Source organism: Taudactylus pleione, unplaced genomic scaffold, assembly GCF_031769625.1.
Source record: "Taudactylus pleione unplaced genomic scaffold, aTauple2 ptg000799l, whole genome shotgun sequence".
In the NCBI taxonomy this organism is placed as follows: domain Eukaryota; kingdom Metazoa; phylum Chordata; class Amphibia; order Anura; family Myobatrachidae; genus Taudactylus; species Taudactylus pleione.
The window spans coordinates 478,828-499,548 of NW_028285201.1; the positions used below are offsets into that span (position 1 = coordinate 478,828).

Here is a 20,721-nt window from a genome sequence, read left to right on the forward strand (position 1 = left end):
ATATATACCTAATAACTTCATTAAGATATGTGGAGCAAATACTCAAAAAAATAATCACCAAAGATATATAATACCTTAAGAATAAGGGACAAGTAAGCTTTACCAAAAACAACAGCATAATGTACATAAATAGTGTAAATATTCTACATAGATCACAACAATTGTTGTATCCCCCACTATACTCCCGGACAGACATCCATAGAGAGTGAGGTAACAATAATATGTATTCATCTCGCAGACCATCATACACAGAAGAAATGGACCCAACAGACAAAAAAATTGTTTTCAACTATCGGGACCTTCATAAAAAGCAATGAAGTCCCAAACTCTCATTCAAGACACTTAGGTTGAAGTGTTCCTAGTTTGTGAATCCATCCGGATTCACACAGTAAAAGTTTTTGTGATGTATTGCCTCCTCGGATTAGAGGGTGTATATGGTCAATAATAATGTATCTAAGGGAAGACAGATTGTGGCTCGCCTCCACAAAATGTCTCGCCACCGGTTGGTCTCTAGAGCCCAGTTTGATTGCAGCCCTAATGGCCGACCAGTGTAAGGCCATACGCTCTCTGAGTGTCCTATCAGTTTTGCCCACGTAGCTCAAGCCACATGGGCAAGTGATCGTGTTAATCACGAACTTGGTAGTGCAAGTGACTCTATGTCAGATGGTATACCGCTTGCCTTTATGTGGGTAATAGAAACTATCCCCAGTATACTGGTATCTGCTTGTTAAGCAGTTTAAGCGCTTATAGCAGCCCTTCTTTGCTCTAAGATAATGTTCCTCATTCCTCTCCTTAAACTGGCTCTGTTTTAACAACCCAGTCATGGATATTTCTCCCTCGAGTATAACTGGGCATCAGAGAAATCTCAGAATGATTTAAATCACTATCTTTTTGCAAGATGGACCAGTGCTGTTTTAAAATGGTGTATAGTTCTTTGCTTAAACTGTTATAGTGGTTTACCCAAGGCAAGCATTTCAACTTCTGTTTTTCTATTATTGCTGGGACCTAAAAGTTGTTCCCTGTTTATCGACATGGCATGATCTTTTACTTTTAAGAGATACTGTCTATTGTACCACCTGTCCAGGAATTTACAAATCATCAGATCAATTTTCTCAGAAGCTATACCTACATATTCATCTGCCACGCAATAATTGAGAATAAGGTAGCCCATACTTAGATGACCTCGGATAAAAACTATTGGCATGCAGTGTGGTATTTCTATCTGTTGGTTTGCTAAATAGTGATGTAGTTAACTTCGTGCCACATTTGCAAATCTCCATGTCTAAGAAAGTGACGCTAGTCTCATCGATGGTGTAGGTAAACTTGATTGGACTTCCTGAAGCAATATGCTTGTTCAAAAATTCAATAAACTGGTCCCTGGTCCCTGACCAAACAATGAAAATATCATCTATGTATCGGGTGTAAAATTGAATACATCCAGATACATTAGATGTTGAAAAGAAAATGGCTACATGACACATGTACGCGTTTACATGCCGATGGATTCATGAACTAGGAACACTTCAACCTAAGGGCTTGAATGAGAATTTAGGACTTCATTGCTTTTTATGAGGGTCCCGATATTTGAAAAAAATGTTTGGTCTGTTGGGTCCATTTCTTCTGTGTATGATGGCCTGCGAGTAGTATACATATTGTTGTTACCTCACTCTCTACGGATGCCTGTCCGGGAGTATAGTGGGGGAAACGACATTTGTTGTGATATATGTAGAACATTTACACTATTTATTTACAGCGGATTATGCTGTTGTTTTTGATAAGGTTTATTTGTCCCTCATTCTTAAGGGATTATAGATCATTGGTGATTATTTTTTTGAGTATTTGCTCCAGATATTTTAATGAAGTTATTAGGTACATATGGGATTGATCAGGAATACTTTATTGTGTATATATGAGATTGATGATTTTTTTTGATAATCAACCATTTACTGTATGTCGTCTTGCTGTTTATATGTTGCTATTCATTTGCTTTTAGTGTATCTTGGTGGTTACTACGGTGACGGGTCGCGCCTATGACGTCACATGTGGGCGTCCTCTGGCTGGACCCGGAAGCCGCGGCGATACATGAGGTGTGGTGACGGGTATAAAGTAAGTGTAATTTATTATGTGTTTTGTATCTTGAAAACAATGCAATAAAGCATCGAAACGTTGATGTTATTCCCTGTCTGAGCGTGATATTTATAATGGAGTGCTGCCAATTTGTTGTATGTATTGGGGAATTGCTATTTTTCCCACGGAGGGCACCCAGGACTTGTTTACCTACATTACTGAGAGTGCCATCCTAAAGGTCTAAAAAAATATATATATTATATATTATATATAATTATATAATTAAATAATAAATACTGTATATATATATATATATATATATATATATATATATAATTTTTTTGTTATTATTTTATATATACAGTGCTGTTCAAAAGTTTTAGGCAGGTGTGGAAGAAATGCTGCACAACAAGAATGCTTTCAAAAATAGAAGTGTTAATAGTTTATTTTTATCAATTAACAAAATGCAAAGTGAATGAACAGAAGAGAAATCCATATCAAATCAATATTTGGGGCTCTATTTATTAACATTATTTTTAGTAAAATAAAGTGAAAAAGGGTGTTTTCACACCCTTTTCACATTATTTTAGTTTCACCTGTAGTTACTATAGGGCAATTGGAGTAGAATTAGTAAAATTCTACTCCAACCCCTAGTATCACTTATTTTTAGTAAAGCAGATCGCACTTCCCATAATTGTAATGGGAAATGTGATCCGACCATAGTTACTAAAAATAAATTGTAAAAAAATACTGGGGGAAGCCCTGTGATAATAATGCCACCTGGAGGTGGCGTTATCCAGGGTCTCCAACGGATACCGGGCTCCCACTCTGCTCTAATGGGGAGAGCAGAGCTGGGAGCCGGTACCAGTAATCAGCTATGTGGTCTAAATAGACCGCAATCTGATTGCTGTAAAAAAAAGGAAAAAAAAATGAAACATTTTTTTTTTACTTACCTGAATCCAGGGACCGGTGATCGGGCCTCCAGTGATGGCTCCTCTCCGGTCAGCTGGTCTCCCACAGTGCACTGCTGCCCGGTCATCAGGTGATCGGGCCCCAGTGCAGTATGGGAGATCACCTGATTGGGAAGCCCGGAGAAGATCACCGGAGGCCAGGAGGATGCAGGTAAGTGTAATGAAGGGAGGGGGGGTCGCGAGGGGGAGGGGGGTCGCGGGGGTCCGTGATTGTGGGGGCAGGGCTTAGCGCCGGGGGGTGGGGCTTAGCATCGGTGGGGGGGTAGTAGCGGTGGTCGGTCGGCACATGCGCGGGGTCTTATTCGCGGTATTTTTTCTGAAAATACCGCGACTAGAGTGCGGATGGGATCCCCAGGGACAGAGCTTTATCGCAAGCTCTGTCCCTGCAAGGGATTTATAGTAAATCCCTGTGATATTGCCTGAATTCGCAATGCGAATTCACTCGGTAATATCACACTACAATCCGCATTCAATATGCGGATTGTAGTAAATAGAGCCCTTGGTGTGACCACGTTTTGCCTTCAAAACAGCATCAATTCTTGTAGGTACAGTACACTTGCATACAGTTTTTGAAGGAACTCGGTAGAGAGGTTGTTCCAAACATCTTGGAGAACTAACTACAGATCCTCTGTGGATATAGGCTTGCTGAAATCTTTCTATCTCTTCATGAAATCCCAGACAGACTCGATTATGTTGAGATTAGGGCTCTGTGGGGACTATATCATAACTTCCAGGACTCCTTGTTCTTCTTTACGCTGAAGATGCTACTTAATGACATTGGCTGCATGTTTGGGGTCGTTGTTCTGCTTTATATATAGTAAATAAAAATAAAAAAAATGTAGGGGCATTACATTCCTAACATGAGCAGTGAGGTGGAGTAAGAGAATAATTATGCACATAAAGAAATGTTGTATAAAGTGGGAAGCTTCTAAATATGCTCAAGGTCTACTGAAATTGCAAAGAAAACTTAGTGTACTGTTAATGTTTGCTATGGTTAAAAGGTCAACATCATTAATGATTTACATAATTTTGACATTTCCATTAGGTTTAGGGTTTTGGTTAATATTATTGTTGGGGTTAGGATTTCAGTTATAGTTACCATTAGGCTTAGGGTTACCATTAAGGTTATGGTTAGGTATAGAAGTATACTAAAAACATAGTTCAACATTTCATCAGTGTCGACATGCTGAATATCAACATGGTCAATATCTACATAATGACCATGTTGACATTTTCATGTTGACCTAATGAATGTCAACATTTTAACTGTTGTTGAAACAATGTTGTTAACATATTTAACTATTGACAAAATGTACCCGTTAGAGGAACTGTTGTTAGCTACCAAGTTTTTGGACTACTGTACAGAATTTTGATGTGATTTTCATAATTTCACTTTACTATTTTTGTTTTCCATTGTTTTACTTGATCTAATATTAGCCACTGCAGTCTCTGTCTCTGGCTGATTCAAGATTAAAATCCGGAACCAATATTATTCTGAATGCTCTCGGAATCAACAGTAGCCTAACCAAGATAGATATAAGTGGAAATGCAATAGGAGATACTGGGGTCAAGCTATTAGCAAAAGCTTTACAGATGAATATCAAACTTAGGTGAGTCACTAATTATTACTTTTTGAAATTATATAAAAAGTCAAATATCAATTCAACACATTGTGAAAATGTTTCATTTAAAATACCATTTTTGGATGGATCTTCCTGTCCAGCTGAAAGGTATACATCTTTCCAAAGTCACCATCTTCAAGTGGAAAGATAACATTCTCTGTTACAGTAAACCCGGATTTAGTGAAAACACAAATGCTGCCTCCCAGTTTATGTACATTGTTTCCCTTGTAATCCCCAATTGTTTATGAACTCCAATAGCTGCAATATATTGATTTCAACAAACATTGTGTTCATTTGAACAAAAGTAGTGTCATTTTAAAATGTTCTCTTCAGGTCAAGCATATTTGCCGACCTTTTGGCTGCCTCAAGGAGGATGGTACAGTAGGGGGATGGGACGCAGTGGAGGTGGTTGGAGCAAGCGGGTCAATGGCCGGGCAAGCCCCGGAGCGAGAGAGAAGTTCTCTCATTACAAATGGGGTGACTGTCGATGTTGATCGACAGCTCGTCCCGTTTTGTAGGCGGAGGGGGTGGGGAGGGCTGGCCAAACGGAGGAGCTCCCAAAGGAATTCCTGCCGTTTGGGGGCGGCCCTACTGAAATCACGAGTGATGTCAGTAGTGAGCTTCCGGCTCTATTAGAACCAGAAGCTCACTGGGGCTTGCGGCAGATGAGACCCTACCATCCCTACCATCACCTGGCCGCTCGCTAAAGCTGTGGATGGTCACCCACAGCTTAGCGAGCGGCCAGGAGGCCGGGCTCCAAAAAAAAAAAAGCCCTTCAGACCTGCGAGCTGCCTCCGGGTCTGAATCAGGCACATTATGTATTGAATAAGGATACAAATAAATTTGATAAATATCTTTTAGGTGAAATATTATTTTATTAATGTATTAAGAGGGAAATTATTGTTTTCATTTTATTGAGAGCAATATTATTTGATAATTTAAAAGAGAGGCAATATTAATTTATTGTTAATTGGTGTTTAAAATGTTTTTAAGATGGGGACAACATTTATTTTTTAATGATATCGTCACCATTTAAATAGCTATAAAATAATAAATGTTGGTTCTGTCATAAAAACATTTAAACCATGAAATACTGTATCAATTAATATTGGCCCTCTAATATATTTAATAAATAATATTGCTCCATTAAGAAAATTAAACTGTAATCCTCGGGGGAGGGGGGGTTGTGGCTTGGCAGGTAGTGATCACTGACGTGCCTTACATCAGCTCCTGCGGCCTTACAACTTTTGGGGCTGTCCTGGGATGTCCCCGCCTTCGCAGGCAACCTGGGTGAGCTACTGGTCCGCTGCTGCCCCCGCATCCCCGCGGCTCTCCTCCAAGCCACAGGCTACAAATCTCCAGAGTTGTGGCCTCAATTGCTGCCACCCCGCCACCACATCTCTGCGGTTTCCAGTTTCCGGTGGTCTGTCTCTCCTCTCGGCCCGGCTCTTGAGACGCCACTGCCTCCCTCCGCTGACCCCCAGCTCCCTCGTCTGACTGGAGGGACGGCCGGAGCCTGGAAACCGGACATGCAGGGGATCCCAACTGCCATTTTGGCTCTAAGGCACAGGGCCTAGCGCTGGGCAGAGAAGACTGCCCTTGATACTGCATCACCTCCCAGCTACAGGTACTTTGCCAGTGTGGATTCTCTCTCAAGGCCACTTGCTACCATACCTCTGGTGACAGTTCTCCTGGTTGAGGACTTCACTCTCCTCCCCTGTTACCTGTACTTGAAAGCAGCAGGTCCCTTAGCAGCCTCAGTTCCCTAGGGCTCCCTACTCTGGCTTTTAGTAACCATTACTTGATGCTGCTGGATATTATTAAAGGTCTAACAGCTGCATGCACATTCTGCTAACCTGGGAAATGGATTTTATCCTATAGCTCTTTTCCCCAATAATTGTGGATTTGCTCCCCTGAGTTACATTGTTCTCCTTTGCCCGGGCTGTTTGTTCTCCTGGGTTGGAGCTCCCTCTAGTGGTCGACTACAGAACTTACAGCTTTATTATATTTTGGCAATGCCAAACACCAGCGAAATGCGCATCGGCTTTGTCCGCTGTGTTTATATGTGTTGTGTTTAATTTATGTATATATATGACAATATGTGATCATCGAATATGAATGACATAATTTGTAGTGAGCCACACTCAATTGTAGCATATAACTAAACGGCAGTTGGACCGTGGAGGAACAAGCGGCCATGCTATCACTGAACCCAGTTGTGGAAGGGAGATAATATGGGCAGTTTCCTGAGCCAGAGTGGGCACATTGTCATAGATACAGATATTTGATCAAGATGCTGGAAGCACCACTTGCTTTTTGAAAAAAAGAAACGCCGATAATGTCAGAATATATCACATATGAAGACATATTAAAATCTTAAATATGCTTGATCATTAAGTGTGAATGATGTTTTTTACAGTGAGCCGCACACCAATTGTAAAACATAACTAAAGTGCGGTCAGACTGTGGAAGTGTAAGCGGTCACGCCATCACTGAACCCAGCTGCTAAATAGGAATACCACAATCAGCTTTATGAGCCAAAGTGAATACATTTTTACAGACACGGATAGCGGAATGACTTGTCAGAAGAATCACTTAGGGCAATGAAAGGATTAGTGACAAAGCATACCACAGATAATGACACACTGAAATAGCTGTCATTTCTTATATGCCAATACACAGACACTGAAAGTAAATGTTACTAATAAGAAAAAAATGCACCCTAATCTCATAAGAAATTAAGCGGTATCTTGACCGAAGGATCAACAAGCGGTCATATTAACAACACTAGTAAATACATGTTCAGCAAACAGTATAGTAGCTGTAACAGAGATCTAAAAATAACTACTGGCAGCAGAACAACACTAGAAAATGTGTTATATTAAAACATACGTTAAAGGTACAAAGAGAAGAAAGCTAATTGGAGTATTTATTTAAAGATACATAGATCTACAGTGGATAAAACAACAGCTACTGTAATGGTGGGTACACGCTAAACAGATACAGTATATCTGCACACTGAATGGCCATCATCTGTGGGTCCCGGTCATGTCAGGGGCGTGTCCTGCCCCCTCCCCGCAGCTGCCACTGTGTGTGTACGGGCGGTTTTTCAGACATATCTGTCCATCGGCTGTGCAGCACAGCTAATGCGATATGTCGGTGAATGACGATGTTCACCAACATATCCCGGGTACACACTGGTCGACGGGCAGCAAATACAGTATATTGGCCAATCAATTGATCGAAAAATATATCTGTCAGTGTGTACCCAGTTTTACATACTGTATAATTCAGCAAATATACAATAGCAATGAAAGCTTGCTATAAGCTGAAGGATAATATATAGATAAATACTGTCACAGGAGAAAGATTGAGAGGCTGTGTTCCCGGGCTGGGTCTTGTATCTGGTTCACTAGATCCTGATGCTCTCGAAAGGAGACTGGGTTTAATGAAATTCCTACGCATGATAAGAGTACTTGATTAAATTGAGAAAATGTAGAAGAATGATTGGTCCACCGGTTAGGACTGGGAGGTGACTGGACTCCAGATAATTGGAGGATGGCTGGTTCACCGGTTAGGACCGGGAGGTGACTGGACTCCAGATAATTGGAGGATGGCTGGTTCACCGGTTAGGACAGGGAGGTGACTGGACTCCAGATAATTGGAGAACAGCTGGTTCACCGGTTGGGACCAGCAGGTGACTGGACTCCAGGGAATTGGAGGACAGCTGGATACACACAGAAGTATAAATATTGCAGAATCAGCAGATGCGCTGGTGAAGCACAGTGAGGATGCTCACTAGATAAATTAAGAGACTTGTTGCACTGGCAACTTGCTAGTGGGACAGGAGGTCCCTTTATACAAGCTGCTGGATGCTGACTGGTCGGATTTCAGAGGGAGAGCTTCTCCATTGGTGGAGGTGGCATCACACGACTTGGACCAAGATGGCTGAGCCCATCTACTCCGTGGGATGCTGAAGCAACCACCGCAGGATGACAGCTGATACCAGCAGAGATCAGTGGAGGAGAAGAGGACGCCTACGGAGCCAGCCAGAGGGGATGGATCCACTGCAGCACTGTGCGGGTGCCGAGGGAGAGCACCCGCAGAGGTAAGTAGCGGGGTCTGATTCTGGGGTCTCTGTGATGGCGTGTGACAAACACATTGAGTACGTAGCTAATTAAATAATATGCTGCACTAGAACAGGATAATTAATAAAGTGAGTTTGGAGGATAAAAGGCTGGGCTATAATACAAATATTGTTATATGAAAGAGAACTAAAACGAACCCAGCACATGAGCCTACTGTTTATTATAACATAGTCGAACCATTACATGTAAGCCTTTGATATGTAATATCATATGTGTTTTCAGTACAAAAAAGGACACAACTTTGGCTAAAATATAACAATTCTGTACTCTAGTGGAACATTATTTAGAAACTGTGGACCTCATTCAGAGTCGGCCGCAAGTGCTGAGCGCTCGCAAGCGACTCGATGTTTGGGTCCTGTGCACGCGCAGCGGCCGCACTGCGTGTGTGCAAGCCCCGGAGCGAGAGAGAAACTCTCTCGCTCCGGAGCTCTCTACAAAAGGGACGGCTGTCGATGTTGATCGACAGCTCACCCCGTTTTGTAGGTGGGCCAGGGGGGTGGTTTCCAAAACAGAGGCGTTCCTTAAGGAACGCCTACCGTTTTGTGGGCGGCCGTACTGACATCATCAGTGATGTCAGTGGGGAGTTTCCTGCTCAATATGCCTGACGCCTATCATTAGACATACGCTGGGAGAGCGATGCCTGGGATCCCGATCGAAGGGACGCAGGGCACCGAGCGTGGATAGCCGCGCGGGGGGAGGTTAGGTTTAGTGTTCCTGGGGGGGACTTAGGGTTAGGCACCCCCCCAGGAGGTTAGGTTTAGGCTAGGGGTAGGGGGGTTAGGGTTAAGCACCCCTGGGGGGGACTTAGAGTTAGGCACCCTCCCGGGGGACTTAGGTTTAGGCGGTGGGGAAGGGGGGATTAGGGTTAGGCACCTCTAAGGGAGGGTTAGGGGAGGGAATTAGGTTAGTCAATACTTACCTTAGGTACAATCTGGATTTTCAACCATGTTGGGCAGCCGCTGTCGGGATTCCAACCGCCGGACATGCGTCATTCTCATACCTTTCTTTTTCAGTAGAATGAGACTCATTACATTTACCTTCTATTGTGATTTGTAACGCAGCATTATTGAGGACTGTCCTATCTAGGAGCATTGTCCGCACCCTCTTCCCCGGCTGGCCTTCAATGTGACCTTAAGTTGTCAACATTCGAGGTCTCATTTAGGCACTTTCCGACCACTATGCCACTCCACTCATTATCCTTTTTCACAGTGCTCTTTTTCTGTGTAACTTCCACTATTTTTTTTTCTCTAATGGGCAAAACAGGGAAAGGGTCTCAGAGCAAGCAATATCACATTTCGCAGCTGAGAAGTGAAATTGCAGAGATTTTGTCCCATGTCAAGTCGTTGCAAGCATTGGAATCTCAACTTCATGAATCTCTGCTAACTCAAATTTGTCATTCTGATTCAACTCCTCACCTTAGTAATCCGATTCTACCCCATAGTCTATTACTGCAACTACACCCACTCTAAATCTAAAGGAGTGACGATTAAGTTTGCCAAACATTTATCTGTATCCAGTATTGTGGTCTATAGGTTGGAGGAGGGGAGGTGCCTACTTGTTAAATGCACTGTGTTTACCCAAGTCTTCACCATTGTTAATATTTATGCCCCAAATCGGGGTCAACCAGCCTTCCTTGAAAAGATATTTGGTAAGATGGACTCTCTCCAGGAAGGGATCCTAGTGGTCAGAGGTATTTTGAACTGGGCCCTAGATCACCAACTGGATATATTCTCTGGTTCCTCTACCTTCCCCGAATGTACAACTCATAAAGTAAGGCGTCTGCACAACACTCACAAGCTGTCGATGTTTGCTGTATTCTTCATCCCACAGATAGGGATTTTACTCATTTCTCACACCCACATCAGTCCTATTCCAGGATAGCTTATATAATGTTAGGCCATAGACATATCCACTTAGTGCGTAATGCCTCTATAGGCCTGATGATTTGGTCAGACCATGCCCCAGTCCAAATGGACCTATCCCTAGGAGTAGCTGACCTCTTATGCCGATCTTGGTGTTTTAATGAATCCCTACTGTCTGACACTTGAAGAGGTTATTTATGGGTATATTGATTGTAATATAACCCCTGACATATCAAGGCTTACTATTTGGGAAGTGGGAGTTCTACAATCTTCCTTCCTCTGCAGCTTACCCCGATGCTTTGGTGAAACAACAGGCCATTAGTGATCACCTTGTTAGAGTAGGGTTCCCTAGGCTCACTGTGTCTGATTGTGAGGAGTTGGAGGGGCCTTTTACTATGCTTGAATTGGAGGAGGCTATCAAATCTATTTCTTCTCGGAAGAGTCCTGGCCCAGATGGTTTTATCATCAACTATTACAAGGCCTTTAAAAATAATCTACTTCCATTACTTTTGGATGCCTTTAAATCAGAGTTCGAACAGTACCCTTTCTCTGGCCATTCCCTGGAAGCCCACATCTCAGTGATTCCTGAAGAAGGCAAGGACCCCTACCTCTGCCACAGCTACCGGCCCATTTCCCTTCTTAATGTTGATATCAAATTATTTGCAAAACTTCTTGCGAATAGATTGAAAGTTTTTCTCCCATCAAAAATACAGAGATCAGTTTGGATTTGTTCCGGGTTGCGAGGCTCGGGACAATACTTCGAAGATCCTGGCCCTTATACACCATATCTTCACAATGAAGACCCCAGGAATTTTATTGTCTACTGATGCTGAAAAGGCGGTTGGTAGGACCGACTGGGCTTTTATGTCCAGTGGGTTGCAACATTTGGGACTGGGTCCTGTCTTCTTTCAATGCATTCTTTCCCTCTACCTCTCCCCGTCAGCCAAGATTAAAGTTAATGGCTCCCTTTCCAGCTCCTTCACTATTAATAATGGCACGCAACAAGGTTGCCCCGCTGTCGCCCTTGATTTTTGTTCTTTGTATAGAGGACTTGGCACGATCTGTTCTCTTAAACCCTAATTTTTTCTGGATATGCCCTACAAGATAAGGAATATAAATTGGCTCTCTTCGCTGATGATTTGTTGGGCACCGTTACTTCTCCGATTACTTCCCTACCTAATCTTCTGGAAGAGTTTAAGCTATTTGTTGACCTTGCCAACATCAAGGTTAATTATACCAAATCGGTTGCCCTAAATATCACAGCCCCAAATGTTAGCAGAATTATTTTGCCTGGCATGCTTTCCAGATGAAATACCTTTTGAAGTAGTCCTTACTAGAGACCTCGGCCACTTGTTTGAAGCTAATTTTTCCTCCCTCTTGGCCAAAATACATTGAGATCTACTGTCTTGGAGAGCTAGACCTTTTTCATGGTTTGGGAGGTTAGGTATACTAAAAATGAATTATCTCCCAAAGATTTTGTATCTTCTGCAAACTTTACCCATTAAGACACCCCAGCGATGGGTTTTGGATATCCAGGCCCTCATTAGAGACTTTGGGTCTCATTCAGACCCGGTTGCAAGCGCTGAGTGCTTGCAACTGGGTCGATATTGACCCACTGGGCATGCGTACGTCGGAGCCGGCTCCGATGTGCGCATGCGCGAGACCCAGCTAGCGACGGGCGCTCCGTCACTACGGGTCTCGCACCAAAGGGGGTGAACTGTCGATGTTGAATGACAGCTCGCCCCGTTTGGGAGGCGGGCAGGGGGGGTGGCCGGCCAAGCGGAGGCATTCCCGACGGAACACTAGCCATTTGGGGGCGGCCCCACTGACATCAGCAATGATGTCAGTGGGGAGCTTCCTGCTCGATCAGAGCAGGGAGCTCCCTGGGGCTTGCGCTTGCCGAGACCCAACCTTAGGGTCTCGTCGCAAGCCCTGATGGTCGCAATGGTCTTGACCATCGCAACCATCACCCTGGTGGGTCGCTAAGCTGTGGGTGGTAACCCACAGCTTAGCTAGCGACCAGGAGGCCGCACTTCAAGATGCAAGCGGCCGCCCTCATTCAGAGCGACTGCTTGCATCTAACGACCGGGTCTGAATGAGGGCCATTGTGTGATGGGGAGACCACACCTGAAATTAGAACTGATGTACAGGACAACACATAGAGGGGGCCAGAGTTACTATCACGCATATCTCCTTACTAGAATCATGGTAGGGAAATGACATGTGGAAGCAATGGATACAGATTGAAATACAGTCATTAACTGTCCCTATTTTCACAGCTCTGTGGCTGCCCACACCCCCCAGCTCATCCCACCCTACCCTTTGGGCCTACCTTGTCCTGTTGGAGGTCTTTCAAAAAAGAACCCCTCCATTTCACTAAGACTTCCCCATATTTGTCTTTCTTGTCAAATATTCACTTTACTACTGGGTTGGATCACAGAGCTTTTAGTTGTTGGTTAGATAGTGGCCTCTTTCTAGTCAGACAGCTGGTAAATGGGGGCAGAGTTGCAACCTTTGCCGACATACAAGGCAATTGAAACTTACCTCAAGAGGAATTTTGGCAATATTTACAGGTTTGCCACTTATTTCACTCTCTTGGTCCCTCTTACACTCTTCATTTGGCTCACTGCCTTTTGGACTCCTTTGTGCTGGTCCCTTGCCCCTGGGGTTGGGAAGAGGTGGGGAAGGCTTGCTCTTCTAGTGTTGGTGTTCCGGAGACCCAATACAAGTTAATATCCCGCTGGTATAGGTCTCCAGATGTCCTCTCTAAGATGCGGATTAGCATGTCTAATACATTCTGGTGGTGCTCAAATGCCCCTAGCAACCTGTTTCAAATACTGTATGGTGGTAATGCTTTCACCTCCATCAGTTTTGGTCGGAAGTCCTTAAACTTTCTGCAATCATTACAGGAGATCTGGTTCCTTCTGATCCGTTGTTCTGGCTGTTTCACCTATCCCCTGCCCCTATCTCAAGATATAATAAATCCCTGCTGTACCAGTTATCCTGGTAAAGTGATACTCTTGTTCTCCTCCAACGGTTAGAGACTGGTTCAATAAAATCGATTTCTACTTGGAAATGGAAGATATTGTGTCTTCTACAGATGATAACTATGCAGCTTTCAGAGATACATGGTTGCGCTGGATGGACTTCAAGGACTCAAAAACCTTTCAGGATCCATCCTAAGCCTCTTAATGGTCTGCGGTACCCTCGGGGTCCATTGTTTTATCACTGATCGCGTTTACTTAACTTGGCCGGCCGGCCTTTTTCAGGGCTGTTACTAACAGCCCTGAAAATTTGAAGTTTTTTCTAAGTGCGGTCAGCATGAGCAGTGCAGTGGAAGTTCGCACGGCCACATCATCACCCCGCTGGTGCTGAGACGCCGGTACTGATCTGTGCCTCTCGGCGGGCCTCAGGGGTCTTGGCTAGCAGGGACCCTGGAGAATTCCTAGGTAAGCGACATGCACCGTGGTGGTGCCTGCCGAGATGCAGTCTTTTCCCTCCAGGGTTGGGGGACAACCTGGGGATGACAGCAAGTGTGGCCAGGCACTGAGTCCTGCGTTCTCACTAAGCCACTTGGGACTTGGGACTGGAGTTCTGCGGAACGTTCCAGCATGCCAGGGGTTAAATGCTGGCCGGGGAGGCAGCCTTCCCTGTCTAACAGTCAGCTCCTCCCTGCTGCTGAACACACCTTTCCACTGTGGTCTGGCTTGATCTGTGACTGCTTCCTGTTTCCGGCTCCGCCTCCCCATGAGTTCTTCTATGGTCATTCTCCTGGCTGTGTGTCGCTGATCTCCACAGGCAGTGTGGAGTATGGGTCCCCCTACATACCTCTCCTCTGGTTGGTGGTCAGTGTATGTAGCACTTTTGTCCTACTAGATGCTAAGTCTCTGTAGTTGACTTAAAGAAGTGCCATTAAGTGCAGGTATTATTGTTTTCTGCATTTGCTTGCGACTGTATGCTAGCACTGTCTGTCTGTTTTCTTTGCTAAAAACTATCATTCTTTTGTTGATATCCCTGTACCTAGTTTGCTATTCTGGGCCATAAGCACAGGTGTGGTGCGGGTGTGGCACAAGTCGCAACTGAGACTCAGTCTCTGATTAAGTGTTCCTCTTTACTATGCCTGGCAGTGAGAGTGATATGACTAAGTTAACCCCTATTACACTGCTCTGTAAAAAATGTACAGCAGTGTTAGGGGCAGGGGACATAGGGCCTGATTCAGAGCCACTCGTAAGCGGCAGCTCGTTCGCTCCGAGCGATGTTTGCCCAACTGCGCATGCGTACGGATCGTTATATGCATGCGCGAACCAGTCAGTGCGGCTGAAATTCATGTGCTCGCAAAATAGCGAATGCCTGTTAATTTGAGTGACAGGATGAGGCGTACAGTATGTGGGTGGTAACAGGGGAAGGTGCTTGAAAATGGGGAGTGGAGATCCGATCGCAGGCGTGCTTAAAGGTCAAAACGGGCGTTTTATGGGTGTGCATATTTAAAACAGCAGCGTCATTGACCACGTCACTGGTTTTTTTTTAGCCAGAACTGCTTGCAAAATTGTGGTAGCAAAAACCAACCACAAGAATAGCGAGCAGCTCATACCCTGTTCGATGTACTCGATTAATATAATAAATAGCGGACATGACGTAGGATGCGAGCGGCCAGGGGGCGTAGTTTCCCAAAAAACGACCGCAAGTTTTGTTCGCTCGTTCAGACCTAGAGGCGTGAACAGACCGCAAACAGCGAACGGTTGATTTGAATAGCCACCCCTATTTTCAGGACGACCGAGCGCTAATTGCGTCCGGCTCTGAATCAGGCCCATAGTCTCTGAGGAGTTATGTTTCCAGTGTTACACTGCCCCGGGTCCTTCTGAGGCTTCTGCCATTCAGCAGTAGCCGCCATGGGAGTGCTGTGCAAAAGCACTAACAACCATTGCAGGGTGTTTAGCAGGCCCTCCTATGTTTCCACTGTTCAGTTTTCAACAACAGCACCTTTTGCCAGCGCAAAACCTGCTGCAACCTCCTACACCTTCACAGATGTTGCCCCCTCAGTGGGTTAATACAGTTCCTCCTATATTGCAGGGTGGGACTGAGGTACGTCAGCAGGATGCACCGATTAGCAGACCATCTAAAAGGATCTTGCTATTGTCGCAAACTACTGTATGGGATGATGATGATGATGTGTCATCTGATAATGGACTGCTTCTGGATGAGTCTGACTCTGAGCTACCTCCTCTGGAGGCAGGGGTCGAGTCTAATATACATATTTACAAGCTGTAAAAGCAGCTCTGATCATTGAGGAGGATGAGCCTCCTGCGCCTAAATCTAGGCATGAATATTTCATGGAAGAAAAGGTGACTAAGGCTACATTCCCATTGTCTGACCAATTGGTGAATCATTTGGAGGTAGCTTGGAAAAAGCCTGGAAAGTGGTATCAACCACAGAAGTGTCTAGTCTCTGCTTACCCCATTGCTGAGAATTATTTTTCCAACTGGGAGACTCCACCACAGGTGGATTCCCATGGCACGCACTTGGTAAGAAGCGCAACGCTTCCTATGCCTTCCATGTCGTCCCTGAAGGATGTTACAGATAGGAAGGTAGAGATATGCCTTAAATCTGTTTATTCCCTTTCGGGGTCTGCATGCAGACCAGGTATAGCCATTTGCTGGGTGGCTCGGTCCATGTAATGTTGGGCTAATAGCCTTGAAATATCCTTAGCCTCTAATGCTAGCAGGGAACAGCTGAATCCGAGGGGAAATCTCAGAGATTCGGTTACCTATATAAATGAGGCAGCTTTGGATATTGGCCTACTAAATGCCAGGGTTTCTGCACCGGCAATTGCAGCTCGCCATTCTCTGTGGCTCCATTCTTGGAGAGCTGATGCAGAATCCAAGAAGGAGTTGGATTGTTTGCCTTATGACTGTAAAGTCTTGTTTGGCCCTGATCTGGACAAGATTGTGAATACCTTAGCAGCAGCTAAATCGACTTGTCTGCCTTCTGCTCCAGCTTTTTCAGGGGTTCGGACTCCGTCCTTTTGGATATATTGGGCCCCAGTTAAGGCTAGAACTCAGTCCTTTCCCAGGCCATCCACCATCAAGAAATCTGCCAGGCCTGAGAAGCAGCCCTGGAGTACCAGACGTCCGGCTGCCAAGCCTGATGACAAACCCTTCGCTTGACGAGATGGGCCTCCTCCTGGGGGACCCCAGGGTAGGAGGCCAACTTCTTCAGTTTGCCCAGTACTGGTGTCAAACCACCACAGATTCCTGGGTGAAGGAAGTGGTGTCTGGGGTACACCTTCTTCCGCAGAAGGCCTCCCCATCAATTCTTTTGCACAGGGCTTCCGAAATACGTGGACAAGGCTTTGGTTATTCAACAGGTGGTACAATCCATGCTACAGGCAGGAGTCATTGTTCCGGTCCCGATGTCCCAAAGGGGAATGGGTTATTATTCCAGCTTTTTTCTAGTCCTGAAACCAAATGGTTATTACCATCCTATTCTCAATATCAGGTCCCTGAACAAATTCCTCAGGGTACCCAGGTTCAGAATGGAAACCCTCAGTTATAAGGCTATGGAACCTGGGCATTTTATGGTATCCCTGGATATTCAGGATGCATACCTGTATATTCCAATTGTTTCAGCTCACCAATGTTTTCTCAGGTTCGGCTTGTCACAACAACAATTCCAGTTTCAGGCACTGCCATTTGGCCTTGCAACTGCAACTTGGGTGTTTACAAAGGTCATGGTGGTAATGGCAGCCCATCTGCGGCTGCAGGGGATCTGCCTGTTACCATACCTGGATGACCTCTTGCTACTAGCAGGGTCCTCAGAGGTACTTCACCACTGCCTGCAGCTAACGATAATTGTGCGGGTGTTCCTCACTGATTCCGTCTCATCTGGGAGCCCTGTTGGATTCACAACAGCAAAGGTTTTTTCTGACAGCAGAAAAGATCTCCACTTTGCAGACACATGTACGCAGATCCCTTCACAATCGCTGAGTGTCAGTCCACTCAGCAATGCAGTTACTGGGATCCATGGTGTTGACATTCGACATGGTGGAGTATGCCCAGTTTCATTCCTGGCCTCTGCAGCTATTGATCCTCTCCAAGTGAGACGGATTTCCCCATCATATACGAACTGAAATGATGGTGCTCTCTCTGGAAGTATGCCTATCACTGACCTGGTGACTACAGATGACTCCCCTCACCAAGGGGTGTCCCTTTTGGATCTCGGACAGGGTCCTTCTGATGATGGTTGCCAGTCTTTGGGGCTGGGGTGCAGTGATGGGTCCACACTCCTTTCAGAGAAGGTGGACTGCAGAGGAATCTGTGCTTCCAATCAATATATTGAAACTGCGGGCAGTCTTCAGGACTCAGCAGCAAGCCAGGCTGTTGCTTCACGGAAAACCCATGCAAGTACAGACAGACAGTGCCATGACAGTGGCTTATCTAAAAGGGTCAAGGAGGAACTCAAAGTCATGCGACAAATGACAGAGGTGTCACACATTCTGACATGGGCAAAAGGCCATCTAGTAGCCATATCGGCGGTGTTCATTCCAGGAGTGCTGAATAGGGAAGCGGACTTCCTCAGCCTTCACGACATGCATCCAGGGGAATGGTCTCTTCACCAAGAAGTGTTTCAACTCCTAGTGGACAGGTGGGGCCTTCCAGTCATGGACCTCATGGCCTCTCGACTAAATCACAAGCTGCTTCAGTAAGGGTCCAGGACAAGAGACGCCAGTGCTCTCTTGGTGGAAGCTTTGTCAGTCAAATGGACTTTCCAGTTTGTGTACCTGTTTCCTCTAATTTTCCTTGTTCCTTGAGTAATTTGGAAGTTCAAACAAGAGGGAGGCATGGTCCTGCTAGTGGCCTCAGCGTGGCCCCGTCGTCCATGGTACTCAGATCTTCGGAGTCTCTCCATTGACACTCCGTGGCTGTTGCCTCAACGTCCGGACCTGTTGTCTCAGGGTCCTTGCCTCTACCCAGATCTGGGTCATCTGTCTTTGATGGCGTGGCTCTTGAGACATCCCTCTTAAGGTCCAGAGGTTTTTCTGGCTCTGTGGTTAACACCATGCTCAGAGCACATACAGTCAGGTGCATAAATATTGGGACATTGACAGAATTTTCATATTTTGGCCTCTATTCACCACCACAATGGCTTTGAAATGAAACAAACTAGATGTGCTTTAACTGCAGACTTTCAGATTTAATTTGAGGGTAATTACATCCAAATCAGGTGAACAGTGTAGGAATTACAATGGTTTCTATATGTGCCTCCCACTTTTTAAGGGGCCAAAAGTAATGGGACAAACTAAACAATCCTAAATCTAACTTTCACTTTTTAATACTTTGTTGCAAATCCTTTGCAGGCAATTACAGCCTGAAGTCTGGAATGCATAGACATCACCAGACAGTGGGTTTCATCCCTGTTGATGCTCTGCCAGGTCTCTACTGCAAATGTCTTCAGTTCCTGCTTGTTCTTGGGGCATTTTCCCTTCAGTTTTGTCTTCATCAAGTGAAATGCATGTGCAATCGGATTCAGGTCAGGGGATTGACTTGGCCATAACATTCCACTTTTTAGCCTTAAGAAACTCTTTGGTTGCTTTTGCAGTATGCTTCGGATCATTGTCCATCTGCACTGTGAAGCGCTGTCCAATGAGTTCTGAAGCATTTGACTGAATATGAGCATATAATATTGCCCGAAACACTTCAGAATTCATTCTGCTTCTTTTGTCAGCAGTCACATGATCAATAAATACAAGGGAACCAGTTCCATTGGCAGCCATACATGCCCACACCATGACACTACCACCACCATGCTTCACTGATGAGGTGGTATGTTTCAAATCATGAGCAGTTCCTTTCCTTCTCCATACTCTTCTCTTCCCATCACTCTGGTACAAGTTGATCTTTGTCTCATCTGTCCATAGGATGTTGTTCCAGAACTGTAATGGCTTTTTAGATGTTGTTTGGCAAACTCTAATCTGGTCTTTCTGTTTTTGTGGCTCACCAATGGTTTACATCTTGTGGTGAACCCTCTATATTCACTCTTGTGAAGTCTTCTCTTGATTCTTGACTTTGACACATATACACCTACCTCCTGGAGAGTGTTCTTGATTTGGCCAACTGTTGTGAAGGGGTTTTTCTTCACCAGGGAAATTATTCTTCTGTCATCCACCACAGTTGTTTTCCGTGGTCTTCCGGGTCTTTTGGTGTTGCTGAGCTCTCCAGTGCGTTCTTTCTTTTTAAGAATGTTCCAAACAGTTGATTTGACCACACCTAATGTTTTTGCTATCTTTCTGATGGGTTTGTTTTGATTTTTCAGCCTAATGATGGCTTGCTTCACTGATAGTGACAGCTCTTTGGATCTCATATTGAGAGTCGACAGCAACTGATTCCAAATGCAAATGTCACACCTATAATCAACTCCAGACCTTTTACCTGATTAATTGATAATGAAATAACGAGGGAATAGCCCACACCTGTCCATGAAATAGCTTTTGAGTTGATAGTCCCATTACTTTTGGCCCCTTAAAAAGTGGGAGGCACATATAGAACCGTTGTAATTCCTACACCGTTCACCTGATTTGGATGTAATTACCCTCAAATTAAATCTGAAAATCTGCAGTTAAAGCACACCTTGTTTGTTTCATTTCAAATCCATTGTGGTGGTGAATAGAGGCCAAAATATGAAAATTCTGTCAATGTCCCAATATTTATGCACCTGACTGTAAACCTCTTTTTGCTAGAATTTACCACAGGGTATGGCATACCTATTTTGAATGGTGTTGTCCAAAAAGTTATGACCCCCAGGTGTTTAGGATACCCAGAGTGTTGGCTTTCCTGCAAGCGGGTTTAGACCTTGGTCTCCGTCTTGCTACACTAAAGGTCCATATCTTGGCCCTTTCAGTGTGGTTCCAGCAAAGGATTTCTCCTCTTCCTGACATCTGCACTTTTCTGCAGGGAGTCCTTCATATCCAGCCTCCCTTTGTCCCTCCTGTAGCACCTTGGGACTTGGCTGTTGTACTTAAGGCTCTCCAGAGCCCTCCATTTGAACCACTGGGCTC

The 20,721-nt window shown here is 44.8% G+C and overlaps 1 protein-coding gene across 1 annotated transcript in view; it reads left to right on the forward strand.

The window, feature by feature from the left end:
* LOC148474932 (capping protein, Arp2/3 and myosin-I linker protein 2-like) overlaps positions 1–20,721 on the forward strand; it is a 970,125-nt gene that overhangs the window by 285,538 nt on the left and 663,866 nt on the right. Inside the window, exon 17 of the mRNA XM_088457971.1 lies at positions 4,476–4,648. Within this exon, the coding sequence (XP_088314097.1) occupies positions 4,476–4,648 (173 nt within the window). The remainder of the gene's footprint in view (positions 1–4,475; positions 4,649–20,721) is intronic.